Source organism: Danio rerio, chromosome 4 (assembly GCF_049306965.1).
Source record: "Danio rerio strain Tuebingen ecotype United States chromosome 4, GRCz12tu, whole genome shotgun sequence".
NCBI classification, from domain to species: Eukaryota; Metazoa; Chordata; class Actinopteri; order Cypriniformes; family Danionidae; genus Danio; species Danio rerio.
In genome coordinates this window covers 10,297,308-10,323,922 of record NC_133179.1, presented here as the reverse complement: position 1 = coordinate 10,323,922, position 26,615 = coordinate 10,297,308, and the positions used below count along the sequence as shown (strand labels likewise).

Below are 26,615 nucleotides of genomic sequence, written 5' to 3'. Positions count from 1 at the left end.
TAGTAATAAATTCTATATTCCAGTTCTGTTATAACATAGTAATAACGTAGATCAGTGTTTTACTGGAAAGGATTATTCTCTCAATTGAATATGTGCATTGAAATTTGGCACCTAAAAGTCACGAGAATACTTGATTTTTAGAATCACTGACATCAGACCTGATGTGAAATATTTTATGTGGTGTATTAACAGTCACATTAAAGTACAAAATCTACATTTTTTATTTGTTTTACGTAATATAACAAATTTTTTTCTGATTATGTGTTTACTAGATTGAGGACGGGATCAAACTGTCAGATAAAAATATTATCGTAAACATACATTTAGGTGTGTTTAAAAAAAAAAAAATTGCTTTAGGAGATCATGTATAGTGTGGTATATCAGTATAATGAACACAGTTTCAAAACCTTTTTATGTTGCATTCAGTAGCAATCAGTATTGTAGATGATTTGCTTTTGGACAAAGTAGAAAGATTGGATTGACGGTTGCCTTGCTTCACCCATAATCCCCCTCTTTCTCCCAGTGGGTTGCATTCGCGAGGGTTAACGCCAGACTGACTGAATAGGTCTCTATTGTTCACACGCTATATCTGTGTGTGTCTGTTTTTGCACAATATAAGATGTACAATTGATTATTTATCATTTTCAAGTCGTGCATAGATTACACTGTTATTAAAATAAGATAAAATAAATTAATTGCAAACGGGATGGAAAATCAGCCATACAAAGGATTTAGACATTAAAGTCACACTTCAATATTCTGCTTAGCATTGCATATAATCACGAGATGTCAAATCAGCTGTTCTCTGCAAGCTCATGTAATGAGTCATTTTGGGTGCTTATTAGAGGTCAAAACGATTCATCCTGACTGAATTGCACGTCTGAATAATAGCACTGAATCAATTGAATCGCTGCAGTTGCTGTAATCTTTTATAATGAATGTAATGAAGTGCTTTACTGCTGTCTGTCATTGCTTGATGACTCTAAGCATTTTAATTCCGCAGCCAGTCAAACTGATGCATAAAGTAATTTAGTTTATCTGTTATTGGCTACTGTACTAATGGTACATTTAGGGTGAGTTTTTTTTACTAATAATTCATTTTCTTTGCTCATAATATGTTATAAATACACCAGAGTAACATGTTTTGAATGAATATCAGTGCACTTTTAGATCATTATAATCACATTTTCATGTTGATTTCTGCAGCATCTTTTTATTCGTGTTCGATACTGATATATAAGTTTGTATGAACTTTATTTGCATTACTTTTTTATACAACAATAGAGTCTGAAGCAAATCTTTTGAACTGTACAATGTTGTGAATGTGATATGTAAAGTCACTTGTATTATATAAAATAACGCAATATGACATGTACAGTGCTCAGCATATATGAGTCCCCCTCACCCCCACCACCCCCCACACACAAATCTCGCATTTAAATAAATATACAAAATATTTACAATATTATATTTGTGCATATACATTTTTTTAGTCATTACTGGAGCTTGTCTAACAAAATATCCAATAATGGTTCAAAAATTAGAAGGCCAAATATATATGTTAGGAAAAAATATTTTTTTTAAATAGCAAAAATCAAGAGAAACAAAAAATATATTCAGTTTAGTTGAAATGTTGTAGTTTGTAATGTTTTTCAGAATATTTTTCAGTGTTATCTTTCTATTTCTAAAGATGTTCGGTGACTAAAATATTTTTTTAAGAAATATATTTGTTTAATAAATCTGTTTTGTTTAAATGCACCAATATATATTACCCATATTCACTGAGAAATGGATAACAATATTCGTTTTCAAAATGGGGTGTACTCAGTTATGCTGAGCAATGTACCTGTTAAGTGTATACATATATGGTAAACACACATACTGTACTTGAAAGATTTGTTAAATTAAATGCCACTGATTTTACTTCAATTTCATATTTACTTGAAATATTATAATTGAAATATTTTTAAAAAGTCATCAGCTAATTATTCTCCCTAATTATACATGTATTCCATTCTATTTATTATTATTTATTGTGATTATACACTATAAAGCTAAAAAACTTAAATAGAGTCAAGTGGGTTAAAAACTGAGTGACTTGGGTTAAAAGTTGAGTAAGTTTTTTTTTTTTTTTTACAGTGTAAAATCACTGGGATTGCACCAGTCTGAAACTAATCATATTCAAAATTCTATTGAAATTATATTTTAGGTTCAAATGATATGAAGTGATGTTATTATAAATTATTTCATTATTATTTCATTATAAATATTTACTTGACAATAAAATGCCTCTTATAAAAATACCTCTTATATAACCAAGAACTGAACAACCAATGAGAGACGTTTTTGATATGCAGATAAAGAGAGACAAAATAATGTGGCAGAAGTTTTGCTGACACATCTACTTCACAGCCTGTACATGCAAACTACTTTCCTCTGTTATAGATAAACACAATTGTCTGCTCCCCATTCAGTGTTTATCTCTTCTTCTTCACCCAGCAGACACCAGAAATGATTCCTCCTCCTCAGACGTTCTGCGTGTGGAGTGTTTTGGAGGTGAGCTGACTCCTGTGTGGGTTATCAGGGAGCAGCGATGTGGGACGGTCAGTCTGAGATGTGTCAGGCGCACGTCCTGTTCGACTCCTTCGTTCAGGCCGCCACATGCAAGGAGACCCTCCGAGCCTTTCAGGATCTGTGTGAAGAGTTAAATCTGAATCCCGGCGGTCAACCGCAGTTCTACCACACCCTGAGGAGCCGACTGCACTACTGGAAGGCCAAAGCACTGTGGGCCAAACTGGACAAAAGAGCCTGCCAGAAAGAATACATGAGAGGCCACGCGTGCACCAGCACCACGGTACAAAATATTTGAGCACTCTTAAAGGAATAGTTCACCCAAAAATGAACATTAACTAACTTGTATCAAACCTTTAAGTGTTTCTTTCCTCTGTTGAACAGGAAAGAAGATATTTAGAAAAATGTTGGAAACTTTAAGCCATTGATTTCCATAACATTATAGTCATAGCCGAATAATTGATAAGTGATTAGCATTTGGAAACAGGCCTGTTTCCACTTTCCCATGTAAATAATGCAAGTGTAAAACCCCAGTGGACGACAGGCCAATCAGAACAGAACCTCCAGATCCAAACTTAGACTGATATGTTGTTAAGATACTCAAGATCATTAATATGCAAGCCCCATGCTGCGTTTAAAGATTACAACAATAAATTCCTCCCTTATTTTTAAGTATATCAAAGTTTGTATTAAACTTACTATGCATGTGGGACTCTTATTTTGAAAACAGGAGACACAGTTTGTTTTCTATGCCTTACTAAGCAACGACTTCAGCTCATCAGAATGCAAAATGTGGGATATAGGCACTGATATATCTCTTTAATGGATTAAACTATGGCTGATGTTCAGGTGTTTGTTGTATGTTCAGTGTCTGATCATAGGTGCAGGTCCGTGTGGGCTGAGGACGGCTATAGAGCTGGGATTTCTGGGCGCCAGGGTAGTTCTGGTGGAAAAGCGGGATGCTTTCTCTAGGAACAATGTCCTGCATCTCTGGCCCTTCACCATCCAGGACCTACGGGGTCTGGGGGCCAAAAAGTTTTACGGGAAATTCTGTGCTGGTGCTATAGACCATATCAGTGAGTCAACGTGAGATTAAACTTCATTTGTTTTTTCTTACTCTTCTAATAAGCTTTCAAAATGTTGTTATACACCATGTAGATCAATTAAAGGCACACAAATATGTTTTTTAGAATTTTTAATCGTCCTCTAAAACAGTTCACATAATTGATGACATTATAAGGGACTAAGCCGAAGGAAAATGAATGAATGAATGATCTACGCCACTTAGGTCTGAAATTAATTAAATAGAAATTATATTTATATTTTATATTTATATTTATATATATATTATATTTATAATTTCTCAGTGGATCGATTAAAGTCCAAACCTATCCTCTTTATTCTGTTTTACCTACAAACATCATAATTTAAGAGTAAAATGGGATCTAAAACTTTAACTGGAGCATTTGTGTTGGAGCCATAGATCATATACTGTAAGTCAGGCACTGTTTTCATCCGTACAACGTTTCATCCAAGCAACTCATGCCATTAGCCAGCTGTTTATTTTAGCTATTTATTTATTCTGTCACCTATAAATCTACCAGCAAATGTTAAATTAAAATAGTTAAATAGTTTTTCTGTGGCCTATTATTAAAATCCCATTTTTACAGTTATTGGATTTGATTGGTTTGATGTTTAAAATAGTGTGAAATATAACTAGTTTTCCCTGCGTTTAATTGCACGTGCCACATTACATATTTAAATCTCTTTAAATATTTAATACATTAATTGATTGATAATAAATTTATGATTTATATTTATGAATAAATTAAATACACCTTTGTCATAAAATCTTGTGATGCCTATAAATTCTTGTTGCAGTTAATATTTTAGTTTTATTTCACTTTTTGCGAAATAGTCTACACTATTAATATCTGCCATCTAATAGCCATCACATATATTTATTATCTTAAAGGTATCACCCCGATTTACATTTTTATAGTTTGTCTGAAAAAATCTGAGGAGTTTTTGAGGCAATAAGCAAAACTTAGTCGGAAAGAAAGTGGGGTTGCTAACCGGAAGTCCCTTGAATGAATTGTTTTGTTGGATTCTAAAACTAATATGTGATCATTTTTATCAATTGTTGGCACTGGTTGTAATTTATTTGACTGAATTCTCACTATTACCCAATATTTTATTCTGTTTTAATCCATAAACATTAGATTACAAAAGCAAAATGGTTTTGAAGGTCATTTTTAAAGTCATTTAAACCCATATATTTATGTGCAGGTATTCGTCAGTTGCAGTTGATGCTTTTAAAGGTGGCCTTGTTATTGGGTGTCGAAGTTCATGTGAACGTGGAGTTCAAACATCTACTGGAACCTCCAGAGAACCAGGAGAAACGTACGAATTTATTCCAGTAAAGCTTGACATGAAATTTAATGAAAATATAATTGCTTGTCATGTTTGTCCTGTTCAGGTGTTGGTTGGCGGGCAGAGGTTCAGCCCAGCTCTCATCCAGTCAGACAGCTGGAGTTTGATGTGGTTATTGGGGCAGACGGCAGAAGAAACACATTACCAGGTATCTGCAAAAACATCTCTGCCTCTGGTTTTGTAACTACAGACTATTCAGTCAGACATGCAACAAAAAGATGCTTTAGTTAGTGGATAAACTGAACTCTTACTGCTAATGATGGCAGTGCCTTCATGGCTAGTTTTCGCTTGTCTTCCTTTTTTTCTGTCTCAGATGAGACCCAAACATGTTGTGTAGATAATTTGTTCTCTAATTTAGTTTGAGTAATAGGAAATGATGTCATTGTGTGGTTATTAGTGACAAGGGCTAAAAAAAAGTCATACAGCTTTAGACTTTATATGTGCACAATCTTAGATAAACAATATAAAAAGTTCAATTACAATTTAGCATGAATTAAATCGTTCTAGGTTGCAGAATAAGATAAAATATGTGTAATTATCACTCAGATGCTGGCATTAATAAATAAAATTAAGGAATGCATTAGATAGACAACAAGGGGTTTATATACATGTATGTACATACTCATAAACATGATCACAACAAGAATTTGATGATTTATTAAAAGCCAAAAAATATCTTTAAACTTTCCCACTGTCATTCAGAGCACTAGCTTTTACTCAGTAATCTATTAAAATGACTTTCTCTTTAATACATTTAAACTAGTACAAATCAGAATAGATGTTACATTGTTACATAAAATATTTTTGTAACACTCACTGACAATGAAACATTATTGCCTCCTTATTTTGACATTTTTTTTCCACAAAAAAAATACATTTGACTTGTATTTAATATGCTTTCTATGCATGTCAAAATCACAACTCTAATTATAATTGGATGCAAACACCCAAATGGCACCTCTCACCTGATATAAACGTCTTGAGTGAAGTTTCAAGTGACTTTAGGAGAAGGAAAAAAGCATATCACATGATCCTAGTGTTTCGCCGTCATCTATAACAGACAGTTCCCTATTCTAATTTTATCCTGCTTTGGACGTCTTCACATCACTCATTTATTTTCTGTGTTTGTTAACCACTGTGTAAGGCTCTAAATCGTCTTTGTCTGGTAGGGTTTCGCAGGAAGGAGTTTCGTGGGAAACTGGCCATTGCCATCACGGCGAATTTCATCAATCGCAACACCACCGCCGAGGCTAAAGTGGAGGAGATCAGCGGCGTCGCCTTCATTTTCAACCAGAGGTTTTTCCAGGACCTCCGGCAAGCTACCGGTATTTAATTATAAACAGTAGTCATACAAAATATTTAAAAATAAAAAAAAACTCATATATTGAACTGAATTATGTTTTATGCACAGTTAAACAAACATTAAAGGGTATTTAGTATGTTTTAAAGGGATAGTTCACCCAAAAATTTAAATAAAGTGTCATTATTACTTGTTTGAGCTGCCATAGTATAAAATATTGTCTTTTGGGTCACACTTTACATTTCATTAGTTTACTGTATTTACTAACATGAACTAATTATGAATGTGCTTGTACAACATTTACTAATGCATTATTAACATCCAAATTTTTACTTGTTTACATTTAGTATTGCACAGTGAGTTAACATGAGCTAACAATGAACATATCCTGTATTTAACGTATTGTTCATTGCTTGTTCATGTTAGAAAATACATTAACTAACATTAACTAATACAACCTTATTGTAAAGTGTTACCATATTTTGTGTTTAACAGAAACAAAGAGGTTTGAAACCACTTAAGGTGAATGGTGAGTGAATGTTCATATTTGGGTGAACTATCTTTTGTATTAATCAGTTTATTTTTTAAAAGAAAATCAGTGTAGTCAGCCATCCATAAACATTCATTTAATTATTTCTAAATGAATAATGTTGGACTGGAATTTCCAACTTCGACACAAAACATTGAAAGTATCAATATCTGATACCGTTTTTGGATTTAGAGCAGGGATGGTCAGGTGTCCTGCAGATTTTAGCTCCAACCCTAATCAAACACACCCGAACAAGCTAATCAAGGTCTTACTAGGTATACTTAAAACACCCAGGCAGGTGTGTTGAGGAAAGTTGGAGCTAAACCCTGCAGGGCACCAGACCTCCAGGAACGAGATTGGTGAACCCTGCTAGAGTATACAAATAAAGTAAATAGGAAAAAAATAAGCACTGAGTGCTGATTCTATTCTGTTGAACGTGTTACTCTGTTATATAGTAAATATATCTGCACTCTTCTAAGTGATAAAATAAGAAAATAGCCTGATGGTTATTCAACTCCCTGCTGGTAAGAAGCACAAGAGTAAACCTAGAATCGATACTTGCCCAAAGTAAGATTGTATTGTTTTAAAAAAAACAGTATCTCTAATTATCAGGATATCAATATTTTAGACACCCCTATGAATGAATCAGCAGTTTTGAATGAATAGATTGAATGGTTCAATGAAAGACAGAAGCTTGCCGCCATCTACTGGTGGTTTAAATGTCATATATTTATCCATGTCAGGGCAAAAACAGACAATGTATTGTCACAAAATCTTGCTCAGCAAAATACTGTTTAGTTATTCATTCATTTTCCTTCGGTTTAGTCTCTTATTTATCAGGGGTCGCTACAGCGGAATGAACCGACAACTATTCTAGCATGTTTTTTATGCAACGGATGCCCTTCAGGCCACAACCAAGTACTGAGAAGCAACCATACACTCTCACATTCACACACACTCAACCACTTCGGCCAATTTAGATTATTCAATTCACCCATAGTGCATGTGTTTGGACTGTGGGGTAAACCAAAGGACCCGGAGGAATCGCACATGAACACGGGGAGAACATGCAAACTCCACACAGGAACGCCAGCTTGCCCAGCCAGGACTCAAGCCCAAGATCTTCCTGCTGTGATGGGAAAGGGTGCTAACAACTGAGGCACCCTGTCGCCCACTTATTTAATTATTATTATCGACAATATTGTGACAACGTTGTGAACATGAACCTTTGTTTTATTGCATATGAATGAGTTCATCATTTGCTAGCTGATATAATTGTCAACGATAATCACTCATCGTTTTCTTTGTGCAGGAATCGATCTGGAAAATATAGTATACTATAAAGACGACACTCACTATTTCGTCATGACCGCCAAAAAACAAAGTCTTCTGGAGAAAGGAGTCATCCTGCGTGTGAGTCATTATATTATCTACTGCTGCTTCCATATTGTACACCGACTGCTTTGTGAATGATTACTCTGTTAAATTTGTTTCGCAGGATTATGCTGACACTGAGATGCTGCTGTCCAGACATAATGTGGACCAGAATGCACTGCTCTCGTATGCACGTGAAGCGGCTGATTTCTCCACCAATCATCAGCTTCCAGCGCTGGATTTTGCCATCAATCACTATGGGCAGTCAGATGTGGCCATGTTTGACTTTACCTGTATGTACGCCTCGGAAAACGCAGCGATGGTACGTCAGCGTATGGGACATCCACTGCTCGTTGCTCTGGTGGGCGACAGTTTGCTGGAGGTAAAAGAGCAGGAATGGAAAATAGCTAAATATAATTAATATATATATATATATATATATATATATATATATATATATATATATATATATATATATATATATATATATATATATATATATATATGTATATGTATATATATATATATATATATATATATATATATATATATATATATATATATATATATATATTGGTGCTGTCAATCGATTAAAAAAAATTTAACTAATTAATCGCACTTCTAAAAAAAATTAATCGCGATTAATCGCATTTAAAAGACTGAAACTTGTAATTTTGGCTATTCGAGTGTAAAATTTATGTAAACGCAAGACAAATACTGTTTAAATTCAAAATATAAATCATTATTAGATTTTTTGTTTACTTGTAACGCAGATTTCTTCATGTAAACAACATACCCACAATAAACCATCAAGATCCTGGCTTGACAGCCATATTTATTACAGAAATAAAAACACAGGCATGTTAATGCCATTTGAATTTCAAAACAATCAATGCCAATAAAGAAAACATTGATTTCCATATTGGATTCTAAGTCGACTTTAAAAAAATGCCAAAATACAGGCATTGCAGATATGGAAAATTATAATAATAATAATAATAAAGTGTTAAAAATCTGTGCATGCCCTTGGATAGGTTTACCAACTCCCATTCTATAAAAGCACAAAAGACATATGTAGGAAATAACGAGAGTTGACATATTAAAAAAACTACTTTTTTTTTATTTATTATTGAAATAAAATTATAATCCACACTGGAAATGTGGATATATATAAATAAGTGTTAAAATGTTAAGTGTTAAAGGGTTATAAATTTTATTAAAATAAAATTATAATCCACACTTGAAATGTGGATATATATATATAAATAATATATAGCTATATATATATATAGCTTATTTATGTCTAATTATTATTTTATTCATGTTATTTTATTTTTGTGGTGCCTCAATCTTTTGTGTAATTTAAAACATTTTATTTATATTTTAGTGTTGTTTTAGTGTATTTACATTAAATAATTTATAATTGGGATTTTGCTATCAATATATTTTTCATTAAAACAGTTAATATAACAACAGATAGTTGTTATATTAATAAAATCGTAATATATTATCAATCAAGATGCAAAGTTAATTGGTGTTATATTAGTTATTAACCATTATCAGTATTTTGGATTTGCTTAAATCAGTAGTACCATTAAGTAGACTTTTTTGCACAGTATGTATATTAATATGTAAGTCATTTTAATTTGAGGTCATTTTAACACTTTCATTAGTTGTTTTTTAAGCATGTCTCTACGGTTGCTTTAACTATGATTTTAAGATAATTTTATTACATTTATTTCAGTTTATTAGAATTGTTTTGAATGAAAATAATGCATGTTTCCTTTGGGAGACAACTGAAAGAAAGGTAGTTAATAAAGACTTATATGAAATATAGGTAACATTGTATAAAGCAGGGGTGTTTAAGCTTGGTCTAGGAGGACCGGTGCCCTGCAAAGTTTAGCTCCAACTTGCTTTAACATACCTGCATGAAAGTTTCTAGTATACATAGAAAGAGCTTGATTAGCTGGTTCAGGTGTGTTTAATTGTGGTTGGAACTAAAATATGCAGGACACCGGCCCTTCTGGATTGAGTTTGGACACCCCTGGTATAAAGTATATATGAAATATAGATATAGATAAAGTTGTACAAATGTAGATTTAATTGTATATACACCTTTTATTTATTTTATACAGCCGTTCTGGCCAATGGGAACAGGGATAGCTCGGGGATTCCTGGCAGCGATGGACACAGCGTGGATGGTGCGCAGCTGGGGTCAGGGCAACACTCCTCTGGAGGTTCTGGCTGAGAGGTCAGCACTAAATCAAGGCAGACTTATTAACTTTAATGCTCCATCATCTTAATTGTGTCCTAATATCCTGCTCCGTCTGTTTCCCTCTTCCTCAGAGAGAGTGTGTATAGGTTGCTTCCTCAGACAACTCCAGAAAATGTCAGTAAAAACTACAGCCAGTTCAGTGTGGATCCTGCTAGTCGCTATCCCAACATTAATATGCAGCTCATCAACGCCGCTCAGGTTAGAAAACTCAATGTCCTAATTCAATCGTATAGGTAGTTCTATAATTGGAGATCCATTTTGCAGTTTAAAGCTGTTCATGGGGGTATAGTATAGTAACAGAAATGACATATGATTTATGGAAAGAAAGTTATTTTTGCTAAATGTATTGTGTAGAATTAGGAAATTAGGAAACTAGAATTAGAAAAAATATATCATTTTTATAAATAAAATAAATTAAATATTACCAAATGAAAAGTAAAGAATATTTAGGTACATTTTTGATTCAAATGTATCATTTTTATATTACATTTTACATATTTAATATATATATAAATATATATATATTACACATTATTTATTAAATATGGATATTTTTATTCATTCGATTAAGTGAAATTTTTAACCCAACTGTTGGGTTTGTCTATATTTGACCCAGCGTTGAGTTAAGGCAACTCAGCATTTTTTAAGAGCAGAAAATGTTGTATTGCTCGGGCCTGTAACATCTTGTAATCCAGTGACAAATTGCTAAAATACTTTTAAATAAAACCACTTGAAAAAAGCTGAAGTTATATAGCAGTTATAAAATTACTCATATATAGAGATGATCATGTATGTACAGGTGCGTCACCTCATAGACACAGGTGAGGGTCCAGTTTTGGGTCTCGATGCTGTTAGTTCTCCACACCCAAGACTTACGCGACAAGGTATGTGTGATTTTGTGTATACATCATCTCTTAATTATGCAGTATTTATACTGGTGAATCTGTCATGTTGTCTGTCCTTGTGAGCATCTGTGTCTGTGTACAGAGTCAATGGCTCGGTACAGTAAACTGCTGAGCTGGTGTCAGGAACACACTCATGGTTACAGGAAAGTGTGTGTGACGGACTTCACCTCTTCCTGGAGGAGCGGACTGGCCCTGTGTGCTCTCATTCACACCTTCAGGCCTGACCTCATGTGAGTCGATATTTATATCAATATTTTTGGTGTGTTGGTCTTCTATTTTGATACTATATAAATATTCAGAAGTAAGAAAAATATGTGCAAACCACGTGCAAATGATGTGTTGATTATTATTTTCAATATGGCATGTATGTGTTTGTTCATTGACACTATATACATAAATAATAAATAAATAAAATTGATCGGTTGATGAATAGTTCATGAATAAATACCATTTTACCTTCAATATTGGTGTTTATTGACATTTCAGCTTATTACCAATCACTTACTAATTATTCAGCTTATCCACGGGAGAATTAACCACCAATTACTCTGGCACATGTTTTATGCAGCTGATGCTCTTTCAGCACTGGGAAATTATTTCTCTTTATTGACTTTTTTATTTATTCCACTTTATGTATTTATTAAAATTTATTAAATGTCTTTTTACTATTTCATTACTCGATTTTATAAATCTCATAACTATTTGTAGTTTGTTAAAATGTAAATGTTGATATTTGTAGATATTTTGTATTGGAAAACAAGATGAATGCACTAAATAACAACATAAATAAAATAAATAAAACATATTAAAGCAGTACTGTAAAGACAAGTTTTGGTAAAACACGTAGGTGCAGTGCAAATAGTGGTGTTTTTTAATATAAAACCCATGTTAATAAAGACTTTAATTTTGTCACCTACTTTTTAAATGCCTTGGATTTAAGATTTTGTTGTTTATTTTTATGAATTCTAATCCAAAAAGAGACACATTAATTGCCCCTAAATCACTTTTTGTTCGACTTTGGATAAACAGTATTTATTTTAATGATGTTTATTAAAATAAATTATTAATAAACTATTAAATTATTAATAAATTATAATATGATATACATATCATTATGTAGAATTGCAAAAGTACAGTGAACATCAGGATATTTTTGTATTAACAATTAGCAAAAAGACAAGAAGAAAAATAAAATACAATTTACAACACCCATCCACGCATGGTATTCTTGTCTTCGGGTGTAATTTTGTCAAAACATTTGTCTTATTGATGTTAAATAAAGGTAGTTACAATAGTTAAAGGTCCCATGAAATGAAATTAAAGTTTTTTAGATTTTAGTATCCGTATTGTTACTTTTTAAGATATCGATTAGCTAGTATGCTCTAAAACAGTGACAAAATCTGCATTAAGAAGATATAAAACCGATACTAACATGTAACGCTTACAGTTTGTCACTTCCGCCTAAATAGACCAACGGTTTTATTGACATCACCTCATAACAGGCCCGGATTGGCTAATCGGAAGGATCGGGAGAATTCCCGGTGGGCCGGTCCGTTTTTTGGCCGCGAGGGCCGGTCCCTAGCTCCAGAATCTGTCGCTCTCAGCAGTCACACTTTTTAAAAATAATTTTTTTATTTACTTGACCACAGCCTTCTTATTCAATATTTTACCGCAGCTCTGCTCTTTTTTATCTATTTTATCGTAGCCTCGTAAGCAAGATACAGCCTGCAGGTTAATGATGATATAACTAGGTAAGTCTCCATCCAATGTACAGCTGTTGTGGGGCAGTGGTTAGCACATTAGGTTATGACGTCGCCAACCCGGGTTCGGACCTCGTCTGAGCATAATTCTTTTTCATTTTTATTGTTAAGACATATAATACTGTAAGGGTTGTTGAACATTTGAAGTTCTAAAACACCTTTTTTTTCCAAAAAAAAAAAAAAAAAAGACGTGATAGTGTAATTAGAAACTGAATTAGAAATGACCTTATTTTAATATAGTCAGTGGTGAACTGAGGTGGGCCGGTCTAAGGCTTGAAACTCCAGGGCTGAAAAAAAGTCCCACTCCGGCCCTGGCTCATACTTCAGTTTCTCATCAAATCTTGACCAATCAAATACTCTCTTGTATCTGACATGCCCCGCCCCCTTCAAGACAATTCACATTCGTTGCACTTGAGCTTAACCACCTATCGGCAGAGCGGTGATAAAACAGCTACTCTGTCCCACCCTCTCTTCATATTTTGGTTGAGATTATGTCAAACATTAAACAAAAATGCATATTTCAAAGCACTTTACAGGACCTTTAATGAAAAAATTAAATAAAAACAATAATGTTAAAAAAATGATGCAAAAACAAAAACAAGTGTTTAGCACATTGTACTCACTGTTGTCTAAATGTACTGTTATAATAATGCAGCACTTTAACGGGCTTTTAAATAGTACTTTCAGCATCTAAAAGAGGTTTAGGCTCTAAAAATGTGAGCTGATTGTTTTACTGCTTTGAGGTTTTTCCGAATGTGTGACTCTTTGTTTTCTCGCAGTGATTTTGCATCTCTGGAGGAGAGCGAGGCAGAGTTCAGTGGTCAGCTGGGTTTGGACGTGGCGGAGCAGGAATTTGGTATTTGTCCTATAATGACCGGCAAGGAGATGAGTGTGCTGGAAGAGAGCGACTCTCTCTGTATGGTCATGTACCTCAGTCAGCTTCATGAGCTCCTCAAAGACACATCGCCACCTAGTGGTCAGGATAAACATTATCTTTTATTAGATGTCATATTGTTGATCGTTTACGTTTTCATGTACGTTTTTGTTTTTGTTTTATTATTATTATTATTCTCACAGGAAGTCAGAGCTCAGAAGAGAGAGCGGTTTTGTTCTCCAGCAGCAGATCACCAATCTCACTGCTCAGCAAACTGGGACAGAGTTTGTCCCGCAAACGCAATCCTAAGGTACAATCACAATTACACGAATGCTTTCTTATATGGATAATGTGCTTATTTTTAGCGTGGCTGTTTTTTTAATGTCTGTCAGGATAAGAAAGAGAAGGAAGCAGACAGTGTTGGAAAGAGGAGGAGAACAAGTCAGGCCGGCCAATCGGAAGAGGCGAGTTGTTTTTGACATCGAAAAATGATGATTGAAGATTAATCTATTTCCAAATATAATCATAACAACTAAATAGAAATGACTATATTTTACTATACATATATACAGAAGGGAGGGCTGATAAATGCATAGATTTAACAGTCTAGCTCAAGTGTGACTAAACTCAGTCCTGGAGGGCCAGTGTACTGCTTAGCTCCAACTTCCTTCAACAGACCTGCCAGGAAGTTTCTAGTATACATAGAAAGAGCTTGATTAGTTGGTTCAATTGTGTCTAATTGGGGTTGAACAAAACTCTGCAGGACACCTGTCCTCCAGGACCGAGTTTGGACTCCCCTGGTCTAGCTATTTGGCTTAATAATAAAACAAGGTGAAAAAGTATGTGATTTTTTGTTTTTGTTTTGTGAAAGCATGCATTGTGTATATTGACCTTTATACTGTAGTTATATCATATTGTGTTTGTTAATCCAATATCTATAAAAACCCATTTCCCCCACTTTCTGTTTATCATCTGCAATATTTTCTTGTTATAGGAGGATGCTCTTCATGACGGCAATGAAAATAAGTCTCCAGCAGAAACTCCCGGCTCAGAACCGAAGGCCTCTGAGGGTCACAGCAAGGTTCGGTCCATGGCGTCGCTCCTTCTGGCTAAATTTGAGGAGAACTCGCCATCGCCTTCAACCACTGCAATACGCAGACAGGTGTGTGAGTATCTGCTTCATGCTTGTGGCCTTTTCCATGTGTATGTAAGTTGAGTTAAATCATGTTCTGACCTGCCTTTATAGACATCTGATACATGGAATTGAATGCAAATTGATTTGATATGTATAAAATGTGTTATATAAGCAACATGTATTTTAAAATATTGACTGCAGATGACAGATTTTCCAATCATCGAAATTTCAAATATGTACGTATGTTCAAAATACATAATATTTTTTAATATGTGGCCATATATGAACACATATATAACATTATAGCTAATATATATTAACATATTTGTTATTCCAATGGTTCCAAATCTGTCATTTTTGCAGTAGATGCAATATATGATAAATTTTAGATATGCCAAATCCATGTATGAACTAGTATGTCAAATATGTTATTTGCATATATTGCTATTTTTATATAAAGTGGTGCAACGGGGTCAACAAGTACACATGAATGTGGAGAAGGAAAATGGACCAATTAGATTATGCTAGTGTGATGTGACAATAATAGACTGAGTATAAGAGCATTTAGGGACCTTGTAGCCATTATTTAACTTGATTTGTCATGTTCTGCTTCTGATAGTCACTGAAAAAATCCCCATGAATCATAGGGTGAAGTATTTTATTGTGCTTATAACAAGTTGTCACAACACCTCTGTCAGCCATTAGATTTTGTGCTGTGTTTCTAACATAAAGTGAATTAGCACACCTTGCAAAATCTGCTGACTCAACGCGTCATCCCTGTGGAAACTTAGCCTATAAGCTTTAGCAGTGGCGCTAACCGTCTGAACTATAGTTGGCAAAGCCCCTTTAAGATACATTAGGCAGAGTTTAAAGGGCATTTCATTAGATTAAAAGCCGTTCAGAGGATTGACACTAATTACTGCAGCATTAGAAGACATTTCGTTCTTATAGTAGCTTAGTTTTACTTTACACTTGATGGCTAAATACAGTGTAAAGTAAGAGATATGATGTTGTGTTTACAGTACAAGCAAAAGTTCAAAGTTCACTCTCCGCCAATAAGAAGTATTAGAAGTAATAAAATACCTTGTTTATATTGCAGTCGTGTCAATTTCTATGATACAAATATCTGATCTGTTTTTGTTTTCAGCTTTTTTTTTGGTTTTCCCAGTATGAAGGGTTATGAAGGAGCTCTATGTATAAAGTTGCTTAGGGCCCAACAGCCTATCAATGGAACAGCCAATTGCTAATAGTAACCAGAGGGATTGGGACATGTGATTTGATGGTCTTAACTGAAAATCTCTGGAGAGAATGATTTATTGTCCCCATTATCTTTGGTGATGTCTGACTTTGCCTTTGACTGACAGATTTTATCTAGATTTTTACAACGACAGATTGCAGGTTTGATCTAAATTTGTACAGTGGCCACCAAAAGGTTGCTGATGTGTTGCTTAATTGATTTGCCATGATGCTGTAGGGTGTTGATATATGGTTCATAATCATTTCTAGGGAGTTGATATTGGAATTTTTCAGTTGTTGCCAAAATATATATAACTATATTGCATGTTTTAAAATGTTGTTACACTGGTGCAAGAATCTTAGTGTTTTCCAGCATGTTGAAATTTGGTTGCTAGGGTGTTTTGGGTGATTGCTAGGGGTTTTATTGTAAAGCAATAGTCATGCTTTTAGCAAGGGCAGTTTACACTGAGAATACTAATATATGAAATGCAAATATTGTAGTTATTGTTATATTTATCGTTACAATAATAATTATTGATGCCTTTATTCTCCATTGCTCTATGTACAAACATTGTACTCTCATTCGATTCGAAAAAAGTTTTTTGTTCACTTGTCTTTGTGATGGTTTTCATCTCAGAAGTGTTTTCCATCCCTGCTTGATCAGCATCCTCCCACATCTTTTGATTTGTAGAACTACATTCACATGTATACCGGCGGAGTGAGCTCATTGGCTCTGCAGATAGCCAATCAGATTCAAAGTCAGCAGGCTCAGGCTCCCAAGCTCCTTCACAGGAGGGAGTCGGTAAGACTTCACCTGTAGTGCCGCCAACAAACTTTCTCTACTAACATTGTGACTGTTCTTATGTCCCCTTTATTCATTTTCCAGTGTGCACTAGGCCTCTAATGCTGACCTTTTGATTTTGTAGTATATGTGCTAATTACTAGTACTAGAGTGTGTGAGTTCCTCTATGTAATTCAATTTCTCTAATAAGGCTTAACGCTTTGCAGCTGTCATTCCTTGAAAGTGCTGCAATCATATGAAATTTATTGTGTCTGTGGCATATGATGAAATCTGAGCTTTGGTTTGAAGCATTTCATATTTAATTTTACATATTATTAATATAATATAATATAATATAATATAATATAATATAATATAATATAATATAATATAATATAATATAATATAATATTTTATGTATTTATTTGATAAAAATATATAAAATATCAACATACAAAATATGATTAGTTCAAATTATAATTTATAGTTTATATTTTATATAACATACATAAATACATTAGCCAAAATTAAAGTAAATAAATAAATATATATGTATTTCGTAAATATTAATGCACTTTGTCACCCCGTAACAACTCATCTCGTTTTCTGTCCATGCTAAGCATCTTTATTTCATCTTTGACTTCTCCTTTGTAGGGTTCTCAGAAGGATCTTCCAGTAAATGTCGGCAGTAGTGATGTGTGTTATTTCTGTGGCCGTCGCGTTTATGTCATGGAGAGGCTGAGCGCAGAGGGAAAGTTCTTCCACAGGAGCTGCTTCCAGTGCGACCACTGCAGCTCCACGATACGCCTCTCCAACTACACTTATGACCAGCTACATGGTACTTGACTCTAATAAGCTTCAGACAGAATCTGCTGACATTTTTTTGCTATTTATGCACATAATTTTGTAGAAAAAAACAAAATGTGTGTACTTATGCATGATTTTCTGAGTATATTAACTAATAACTATCAACTAAAAATAAAATAAAAACAATAACTTTAAACTTTTATTTAAGATTTACAATGCAAATAAAATTAGGTACATTTGTTTGGTAAACAAAGCAAGTCTCTCATAGAATATATCTATCGTTAGACAAAAAACAGGCCTGTCACAATAATTAATATATCGACTTATCGAACAACACATGGACATGATCTCACACATTTTTTATGATGCAATATATATCGCCTATACACAAAAAACAATTCTAGAAACATTTTAGCTGATTGTGTCAATATCTCTACATCTATTGGAGGTGTCAGTGTCAGTATGGTTAAAAACACTACTGTATTTACTATAAATTACTATAGTATATCTTCATGTGGGTGTCTGACAACTAAAAATAGATCTAGCAGCAAATATTGCAGCTTCTATTACTTTCTGCCTTGCACTTTTTTAATATATAATGTTTAATTATTAAATTCAATTACATATATTGTCATTCGGGTGTTATATAATGTACTTGCATTGCGATGCCATTATATAATATTATATAATGACATAAAAGGGTTTTAAAATGACGATAATATTGTTTATCGCAATATATTTTGGTGAAATATATGGTACAACAAAAAATAGATATTGTGACAGGCCTATAAAATATATATTTTTAAACTGTATTGTAAATAAATCATATAAGTTTGCTATAAATTTGCATTTGAGTCAATAATATTACTGAAATTAATTTAAAAAAAAAACGTAACTAACATATATTTACACACATTTCCTTAAGTAAATAAATAAACTCAATGATGGGCTAAACATCTGCAGATTTCAGCACACGCAGATTCCATGTGGCCTTAGTAATAACTAATAAAGTCATTAGTCAGTGATTCTAAGATTTTATGCTCATATTAAATATAATAGGTTTTCAGCTTTTATGGATGCTGTCACAAGATGTACGTGAAAATGCCCTGTTGTTCTGTGTTGCTGTGGGCAACTTTTTTAAACTAGACAAACTGCTCTTTTGTTAGCCCAGTCATAAGGTCTGAGTGTGTGTTGGGACAGGGCTTATATTGTTGTTCTATAATGACAGTAGGGCACACACACACACAAAACTGAAGGCCCTCAGCAAACTGATACTTAAACATATTTTTGATAAAAATAGCAATCAGAACTCTCCTCAGTTGTAACTGATAGGGTCATAGAGATCACATGATTCAAACACTTCAAATTTAAAAAAAGAGGCGGCATTCGGACCGGCACCAGTATAAATGAGGCATTTACTCACTGAATCAGATACTTCTTGTTTACCCCTGTTTTGACTTGTACAGGCAAGTTTTACTGTAAGCATCACTTCAGCTTCAGACTGGCAAGTGTGGCTCAGAGAAAGAGACCGGCCCCACCGGTGGCCCCTCGGCCTGCTCAGGTAAACTCAGACATCATCAGATCACAACTATACTTTATTTAGAGATCTGTGTGTCTGTGCTTAGATTTTAGACTTAAGTTTTTTGGGAAAAGCAATGCATGTGCATGATTAAAATATGAATTATTAACTGAATGCATGGTAGAGTTATGAAGCAGTTCTGTAAAAATACTTGTTTTGTTTTTTTTTTGGTTTTATATAATAATTTTAAAAGCTATACATTATAATATTGTTTTAATTGTTACTTAATAAATAAAATAAATAAATAGATAGATACAGATAATAAATACCTCAGTAATTTATGCATACATAGAGCATTAGAATATTTTTGTACTTTTTATTTATTTACAAGTATTAAATAAATGTATGTTTTATTGGACACAAGGATTATCAGAATAATGACTGTATGTCTGAGAAATTTAGAAATACTGTAAAATCAAGAATAGCGATTTGTGTAGCCTTTACTGTCATTAATGCTATATTTTTTATGTTATAAAAAAGTTTATTTTTTTATTATGTAATTACATTTTTTTGGACTTTTTCATGCTTTGAATATAGAGATATTCCAGTTAGATTAACAATGAGTGTTACATCTAGTTATAGTTTTTTTTTTAATATTTACACATATGCGTTTATTTTTTGTATATATTGAATTTAAATATTTTTGCACTTTATGTAAAATGTTATATATTTATAGCATTTATAACATAAAGTATATATATTTGCATGTTATAATATTGTAAATATAGGAAATATTATTTTCATAGACCCCATGCATTATCAGTATAAAGATTATTATGTCTAAATCTTTTATAAATATTGCAACAAATTATTATTTGTTTGTTATTTTGATTTATGTAATAGTTTACATTATTTACTTCTCTAATTTACTGCTTTCAGTGGTATTTACTCAAATATTATAATATATAATAATTTATTTTATTTAACTATTACATTTTTTCAGTGTTGCAGCTGCAAGGGCATTCACTGTGTAAAACATATACTGGAATAGTTGGGTGTTTATTTCATTGTGGCAACCCCTGATAAAAAAGGCAACCCCTGATATAAAAGGGACTAAGCCGAAGGAAAATAAATAAACTATTACATGTTTAACATGTCTTAATATTATTTTTAATCTTATATATTACATAGTTTTTTACTATGATTAATATGCTTTATATACTATAATTATCTTTACTATGGTATTTAAAATTAGTGTATAAATCCTGCTTGCCCATCTGTTTCTGCCTCTTTAATTAAAAAAAAAAAATAATAATACATTGTTACATTTATAGATCAAAGCATTAAGTATAATCCACAAACTTCTCTTCAGGCTTCCCTGGCTGCATCCTCGGCCTCTACCTCTTTGTCCTCTTTGGGCTCAGTGGGCACAGCCACACCAGACAGCTGGTCCTCCAGCACCCACACAGACATGGCATCCAGCTTGGCCAAGAGACTGTGCGGCACACCAGAACGCATTGAGCTTGAGAATTACAAACCCTCCCCACAGAAACAAGACAGCCCCCTGCAGGAGGTACCAGAGGAAACCCTCGCACAGCACAATCTCAGCGCTAGCCTGCAGGAGAAGAATGCTGAAGAGCAGTCCAGGTATCCAAACATGCTCTTATTATGCTCCTAATACTCTAAACATGCTTATATTATGGTCTTAATAGTCCAAACATGTTCTTATGATGCTCTTATTGTGCTCTTTATAGTCCAAACATCCTCTTATTTTTCTTTTTATAGTCCAAACATGCTCTTATTATGGTCTTAATAGTCCAAACATGTTTCTTTTACGCTTTTAATAGTCCAAGCATGCTCATATTATGCTTCTAATAGTCCAAACATGCTTTTATTATGCTCTTAAAAGTCCAAACATGCTCCATTTCTGCTCCTAATTGTCCAAACATGCACTTATCATTCTTCTAATAGTCCAAATATGCACTTATTATTCTTCTAATAATCCAAACATTCTCTTATTATGCTTTTAATAGTCCAAACATGCACTTATTATGATCCTAATAATCCAAACAAGGTCTTATTATGCTCTTTATAGTTCAAACATGCACTTATTCTTCTTCTAATAGTCCAAACAAGCTCTTATTATGCTTCTAATAGTAGAAACATGCTCTTATTATGCTCTTTATAGTCCGAACAGGCTCTTATTATTCTTCTAATTGTCCAAACATACTCTCATTATGCTCCTTATTGTACCAAACATGCCCCGATTATGCACCTAATAATCCAAACATGCTTTATTATCCGCCTGATAGTCCAACTATGCTTTTATTATGCTCTTTATAGTGCACACAAGCTCTTATTATGCTTCTTATAGTCCAAATATGCTCTTATTGTATTCCTAATATTCTAAATATGTCATTATCATGCTCCTAATAGTCCAAACATGCTCTTATTATGATCCTAAAAGTCCAAAAATGTACTTACAATGCTCCTTATACTCAAAACATGCTTAAATCATGCTCCAAACAGTCCAAACATGCTCTTATTATGCTTTTAATGGTCCAAACATGCTCTTTTTAGGCTCCTAAAAGTCCAATCATGCCTTTATTATTCTCCTAATAGTCCAAACTTTCTCTTATTATGCTCCTAATAGTCCAAACCTGCTCTTATTATGCTCCTAATAGTCCAAACATGCACTTATTATACGCATAATAGTCCAAACATGCTTTTATTATGCTCCAAAAAGTCCAAAAATGCTTGTATTAGGCTCCTAAAAGTCCAAGCGTTTTTATTATTATGCCCCTAATGGTCACTGGGATATCTTGAATTGGGAAGACTGTTGCTTTTGTTTTGGTATTCAGTAGCTCTGAGTCAGATCTAGAGGAGGAGGAGCTTGTCTGGAAGAAGGGGGAGGAGCTACATGCCAGGACCAATGGAGAGAGGAAGCTTGACCTAGAGGAGGAGCTGAAGGAAGAAGAGGGAGGGGAGAAGCTGGAAAAACAAGAGGGGGAGGAAGAAGGAGAAGTTTCAGAAGAAGAGCAAGACGAGGGAGATTCTAGTGATGGTGAGAATTCAAATCTCTAAAAATGGCTCCCATGAAATGGGCAAAGTTTAATGTTGTCTGGTATTTATTATATAGCTTGTTTATTTCAGAGAAATCATCTTAGGATGAGGTATTGTTCAATTTAATGTCTTTCTGTATTTGTTGTGTTTTATTCCCACAATGTTTTTGCCTGTGAGGTGAATGTTGCCATGCTTGTTCAATGTTGTGTATCCACCACTGTATTACATGCATTTTGAGGTGTTGATAAGTTAATGTGTACTCTATGTATGTGTATAGAGGGTGAGTACTGCCCTTGGGAGAGGGAACGACTCTCAGGGGTGTGGCTTGAGGAAGAGGAGGCGGGGTTTGTTAAAGGTAGCACCGCCTCCAGTAACCATTGACGGCCTTCTTTAGCCTTTTGTTGCGTTATTTTTATTTCGTTTACAGGTTATTTCATTTGCAGGCTGTGCATGATTTATGGTGTGTTTTATAATCTGTGTGTATTGTGCAATTGCATACTTTTATTTTCATGTTTTTGTGCTGTGCTGGATTTTAATGGAAATCGTTTGCTGTTTATTTTAAGTTGGCTGTTTGAAATATTTTGCAGATTAGTCACTAACTAAACACATGTGCTATCCAGGCATAATGTGATTCGATTTCATCTTTTCAGCTAATCTGCACACATTGAAAGCAATAAAACTGTGCAATGCAATCACTTCCAATATATACTCATTTGCAGGAGTATGTAAAGTGTGATTTGAAGCTAATAAGATTTCACTGTAGTGCAAAACAACTGAAATAGAAGTAAATGTCCAAAAAAAATGTTCTGTCACTATAAAACACTGAATTTGGATTACTATATGTATATTAATAACTAAAACTAAATATTCGTCTTGTTAGAACTTTATTATAATTATTATTGCCTTAATTCCTATTATGTGTGCATCTTCTCTTCACATAGTTTCAAATCACCTGCTTTAAATGTTATTCAAATCACCCGCATTCGAATGTAAACTAGATTGAATGGGCGTTATCAGTGGTTATCAGTTGATAGAAATGGGTCAGTAGGGGCCTTCTGCGCCTACCTATGCTTAGAAGGCTGTTATTATCCATTCACATAGTTAATCAGCTATACTCATAGAGAAGAATCCAGATACATATATGTTTTTACAATACTGTGGAGGTTGAGTTTAGAGTTAGGGTAGGTGTAGATGGTAATAAAATATAATAAATGAGGAAATTTAATAGATAATATAAATAATTCTCGCTAACTTCCGGCTGCACTCGTATGTGATCTATTGCTGTTTAAACATGTGGATGAATGATGACAGCCTTCTGCACCTTAAAATAGGCGCAGAAGGCCCCTACTGGTCCATATCTATCAGCTGATAGCCTCTGATAACGCCCATTCAATCGAGTGATAATTCAACTCGGTTGTTCAGATAGTGAATCTGTCAAAACTCTAAATAAAAAAAACTTGCATAATAAATAAATCCAAAATCCAAAAATATAATGCATAAAGATAACTACTGAATATGCTTCTTGCTGTTTTATCTGTTTTCAGGCTTCTTTATACCACTGCTTATTTAAGAACATTAAAAAGGCTGCACTGCTACCCTCCCTAAACTATATTGTTAAGAAGATTCTAGATTAACTACTCTTAAAATTGCTTTTTTATTTCTATAATTCGATCGAATTCTCATTTTATTCTCTGTATCCTTTTATACTTTAATTAACTAGAATCTTATGAAGGATGCAGCGACGACCCTGATATAGACGTCAGCTCACTCAGTGAGTCCAAGCTATGTGACCAACGGGAACAGGAGGAGTCTGTTCCTTTCCACCAATCCCCTGCCTCTACAGAATCTCCAGTCTCAATGAAACCTTCAGAATCAGACCTCACACCTGATCCGTCAACAACCCCCGAGAGCTCGCCTGCCAAGAGGTCAGAGGTGGTGGAGGAGTTCTGGATGAAGAGTGCAGAGATCCGAAAGAGTTTAGGCCTGACTCCGCTTTCTAGAGAATTGCAGCCAAAACATATAGCAGCTTCAACCCAGACATCTAATGTTAAAGAAAGCTTTTACACCTCAGTCACATATAACACCGCTGCTTTGGATTCTCCAAACCAAAGTGCTAGAATCTGTGACTCCAGCACACAAACTCATTCTGTGACAGATCTTCAAGAAACCTCCCCTCTTGGACCTACAGATGGCGATGCTGGCGTCGATTTAGGACGTTGTTCTGTTGTTCACAGACTCAGCATCACTGTAGAAGGTTGTGTGATGGCAGATAACCAGGGTTTGGATTCTACCTCGTTTGCTACTGAAAGTGTTTTAAACCCAGACGCAGGTCTTCCCACCCCTCCTTATAGTCCGTCTCACTCCCCTCTTGTTGGTAAACAGTGTCGTGCCCTTCACCATTCTGAGCCAATTCTAGACAGAGAGGTTATGGCTTTCTCATCTACCTGCACTGCTTCTGTACCACAGCGGAGCAGTTTTAAATCAGACCTCGAGCAAGCTCAAAGTCTTCCACCAGATGAAATCGAGATCCTGTGCGGAGACGAGGCGGAAAAACTCCCGGAAAGATCTTGCAGGATGGAGAGCGGAGAGGTGGATAACCGTAGAGCGGAGCACAGCAGGACGCTTCCTGACCGGGTGGTCGCACCGCTGCTGGCAGGGGGACCAGAGGTCAGGCTTCGCAGGTCTGAGATGAAGTTGTGGGGTCCAGACGCAGATGGTGATGTGAAGGAGAAAAAGCGCAGCTCGTTGTTTTCACCCCGTAAAAGCAGGAAGAATGGAAATGCAGCAGCTGAGAGCGGGCGAGAGACAGGGAAGCACAAGTCCCTCTGGAAGACTGTTTTTTCAGTGTATAAGAAGGATAAAAAGAGGAAGGAGGTGGCAGTGGTGGCGGAAACACTTCCTGCTGCTAATAATGGGAGCAAACGGAAAGTGTCGGGAATTAACAGAACCACAGGTGAGATGAGTCCTGTTTACACCTGGTATTAAGATGCCAATATTTGTCAATGAGTTAGATAATTTAGATGGCACTAAATATAAGTGTCAATGCACAAAAGTATGCACATCAGTCTCATTATGCTAGTAAAAAAAAAGCAATAACACTAAAGCTTTACATTTATTTAATTCATTAAAACGTTATCATGTAGATGTTTCGAGCACACCAACTCTTCATCAGGCTTTGTTGTTGCTACTTTTTTGCAACCTAACTTCGGTGTTCGAACATTTGCTTTTTTTGTACTAAATATAAATTAAATAGTAAATTACATACTAATTTTATTGCTTTATGATTCGCAAAATCAAGCTGAAAATATATCACCTAAATTGAATTGATGTGTGCAACCATTTAAATGGTCATTTTGCTTCCATTACTGCTAGAACGTTACACATTTAAATTAACATTAGCTATTACAATTAAGAGGTTCTCTTATAGCATTTGACATTTCAAGCACATCAACTCTCACTCAGGCTTGGTATTGCTTAACTTTTTTGTAATTTAACTTCGATGTTCGACTTAACATTTGCTTTTTTAAACTAAATATAGGTATAAATTGGGGTTAAAATGTGTGGGTACAATGTGTTCACTCAAGTGGTCATAAAAGACAGATTTGAATGTATGTTAATACCAGGTGGAAAGGGTAATGTGGCCTGGTTGATCACTGAAAATGCATGTTAATAAAAGACTATATGAAAAAACCTTTACCACATAAATATGGTTTTATGGCTGTTTCCCAACATTACAGACCTGTGTTTCCGGAAGAATCCAAGTTTCTCTGAAGATACGGATATGTCCTGTCATGCTCTTCTTGAAAGATGTCCTCTCCGAGCTCAGGTAAAACACTCCCTCTACTTGCATTGTCACTTTATTCCCTCTTTTTTATGACCATTTCACCCGAAATTTCTGCTGCAGGTCCATTAAGGCTTCTATGCAGCCAGTCATTTTTGCAGTTTACTTCTATTAAATTATTTCACCCAAAAATGAATATTACCTCATCATTCTCTCTCCCTCATGTGGTTTTAAACCTTTTATGAGTCTCTTACATTAGTTAAACACAAAAA

At 34.3% G+C, this 26,615-nt stretch overlaps 1 protein-coding gene across 50 annotated transcripts in view; it reads left to right on the top strand.

Annotated features, from left to right (window-relative positions):
* The window catches only part of mical3b (microtubule associated monooxygenase, calponin and LIM domain containing 3b), a 40,728-nt gene that overhangs the window by 3,280 nt on the left and 10,833 nt on the right, over positions 1–26,615 (top strand). For 4 of the 50 annotated variants that reach the window (XM_009300195.5, XM_068219706.2, XM_017355279.4 and 1 more), the window contains exons 2-24: positions 2,503–2,854; positions 3,440–3,647; positions 4,861–4,974; positions 5,051–5,152; positions 6,174–6,329; positions 8,146–8,246; positions 8,332–8,589; positions 10,343–10,458; positions 10,554–10,680; positions 11,282–11,366; positions 11,470–11,617; positions 13,927–14,123; positions 14,225–14,331; positions 14,414–14,485; positions 15,016–15,183; positions 17,084–17,194; positions 17,828–18,011; positions 19,447–19,541; positions 20,872–21,146; positions 22,361–22,563; positions 22,840–22,917; positions 24,283–25,515; positions 26,300–26,388. In XM_009300195.5, the coding sequence (XP_009298470.1) occupies positions 2,594–2,854; positions 3,440–3,647; positions 4,861–4,974; positions 5,051–5,152; positions 6,174–6,329; positions 8,146–8,246; positions 8,332–8,589; positions 10,343–10,458; positions 10,554–10,680; positions 11,282–11,366; positions 11,470–11,617; positions 13,927–14,123; positions 14,225–14,331; positions 14,414–14,485; positions 15,016–15,183; positions 17,084–17,194; positions 17,828–18,011; positions 19,447–19,541; positions 20,872–21,146; positions 22,361–22,563; positions 22,840–22,917; positions 24,283–25,515; positions 26,300–26,388 (4,488 nt within the window). In that variant the 5' untranslated portion in view covers positions 2,503–2,593. Of the gene's footprint in view, positions 1–2,499; positions 2,855–3,439; positions 3,658–4,860; positions 4,975–5,050; positions 5,153–6,173; positions 6,330–8,145; positions 8,247–8,331; positions 8,590–10,342; positions 10,459–10,553; positions 10,681–11,281; positions 11,367–11,469; positions 11,618–13,926; positions 14,124–14,224; positions 14,332–14,413; positions 14,486–15,015; positions 15,184–17,083; positions 17,195–17,827; positions 18,012–19,446; positions 19,542–20,871; positions 21,147–22,360; positions 22,564–22,839; positions 22,918–24,282; positions 25,516–26,299; positions 26,389–26,615 lie in introns of all 50 variants that reach the window. The other 46 variants (XM_073946466.1, XM_073946456.1, XM_021475214.3 and 43 more) reach the window with 17 other exon arrangements.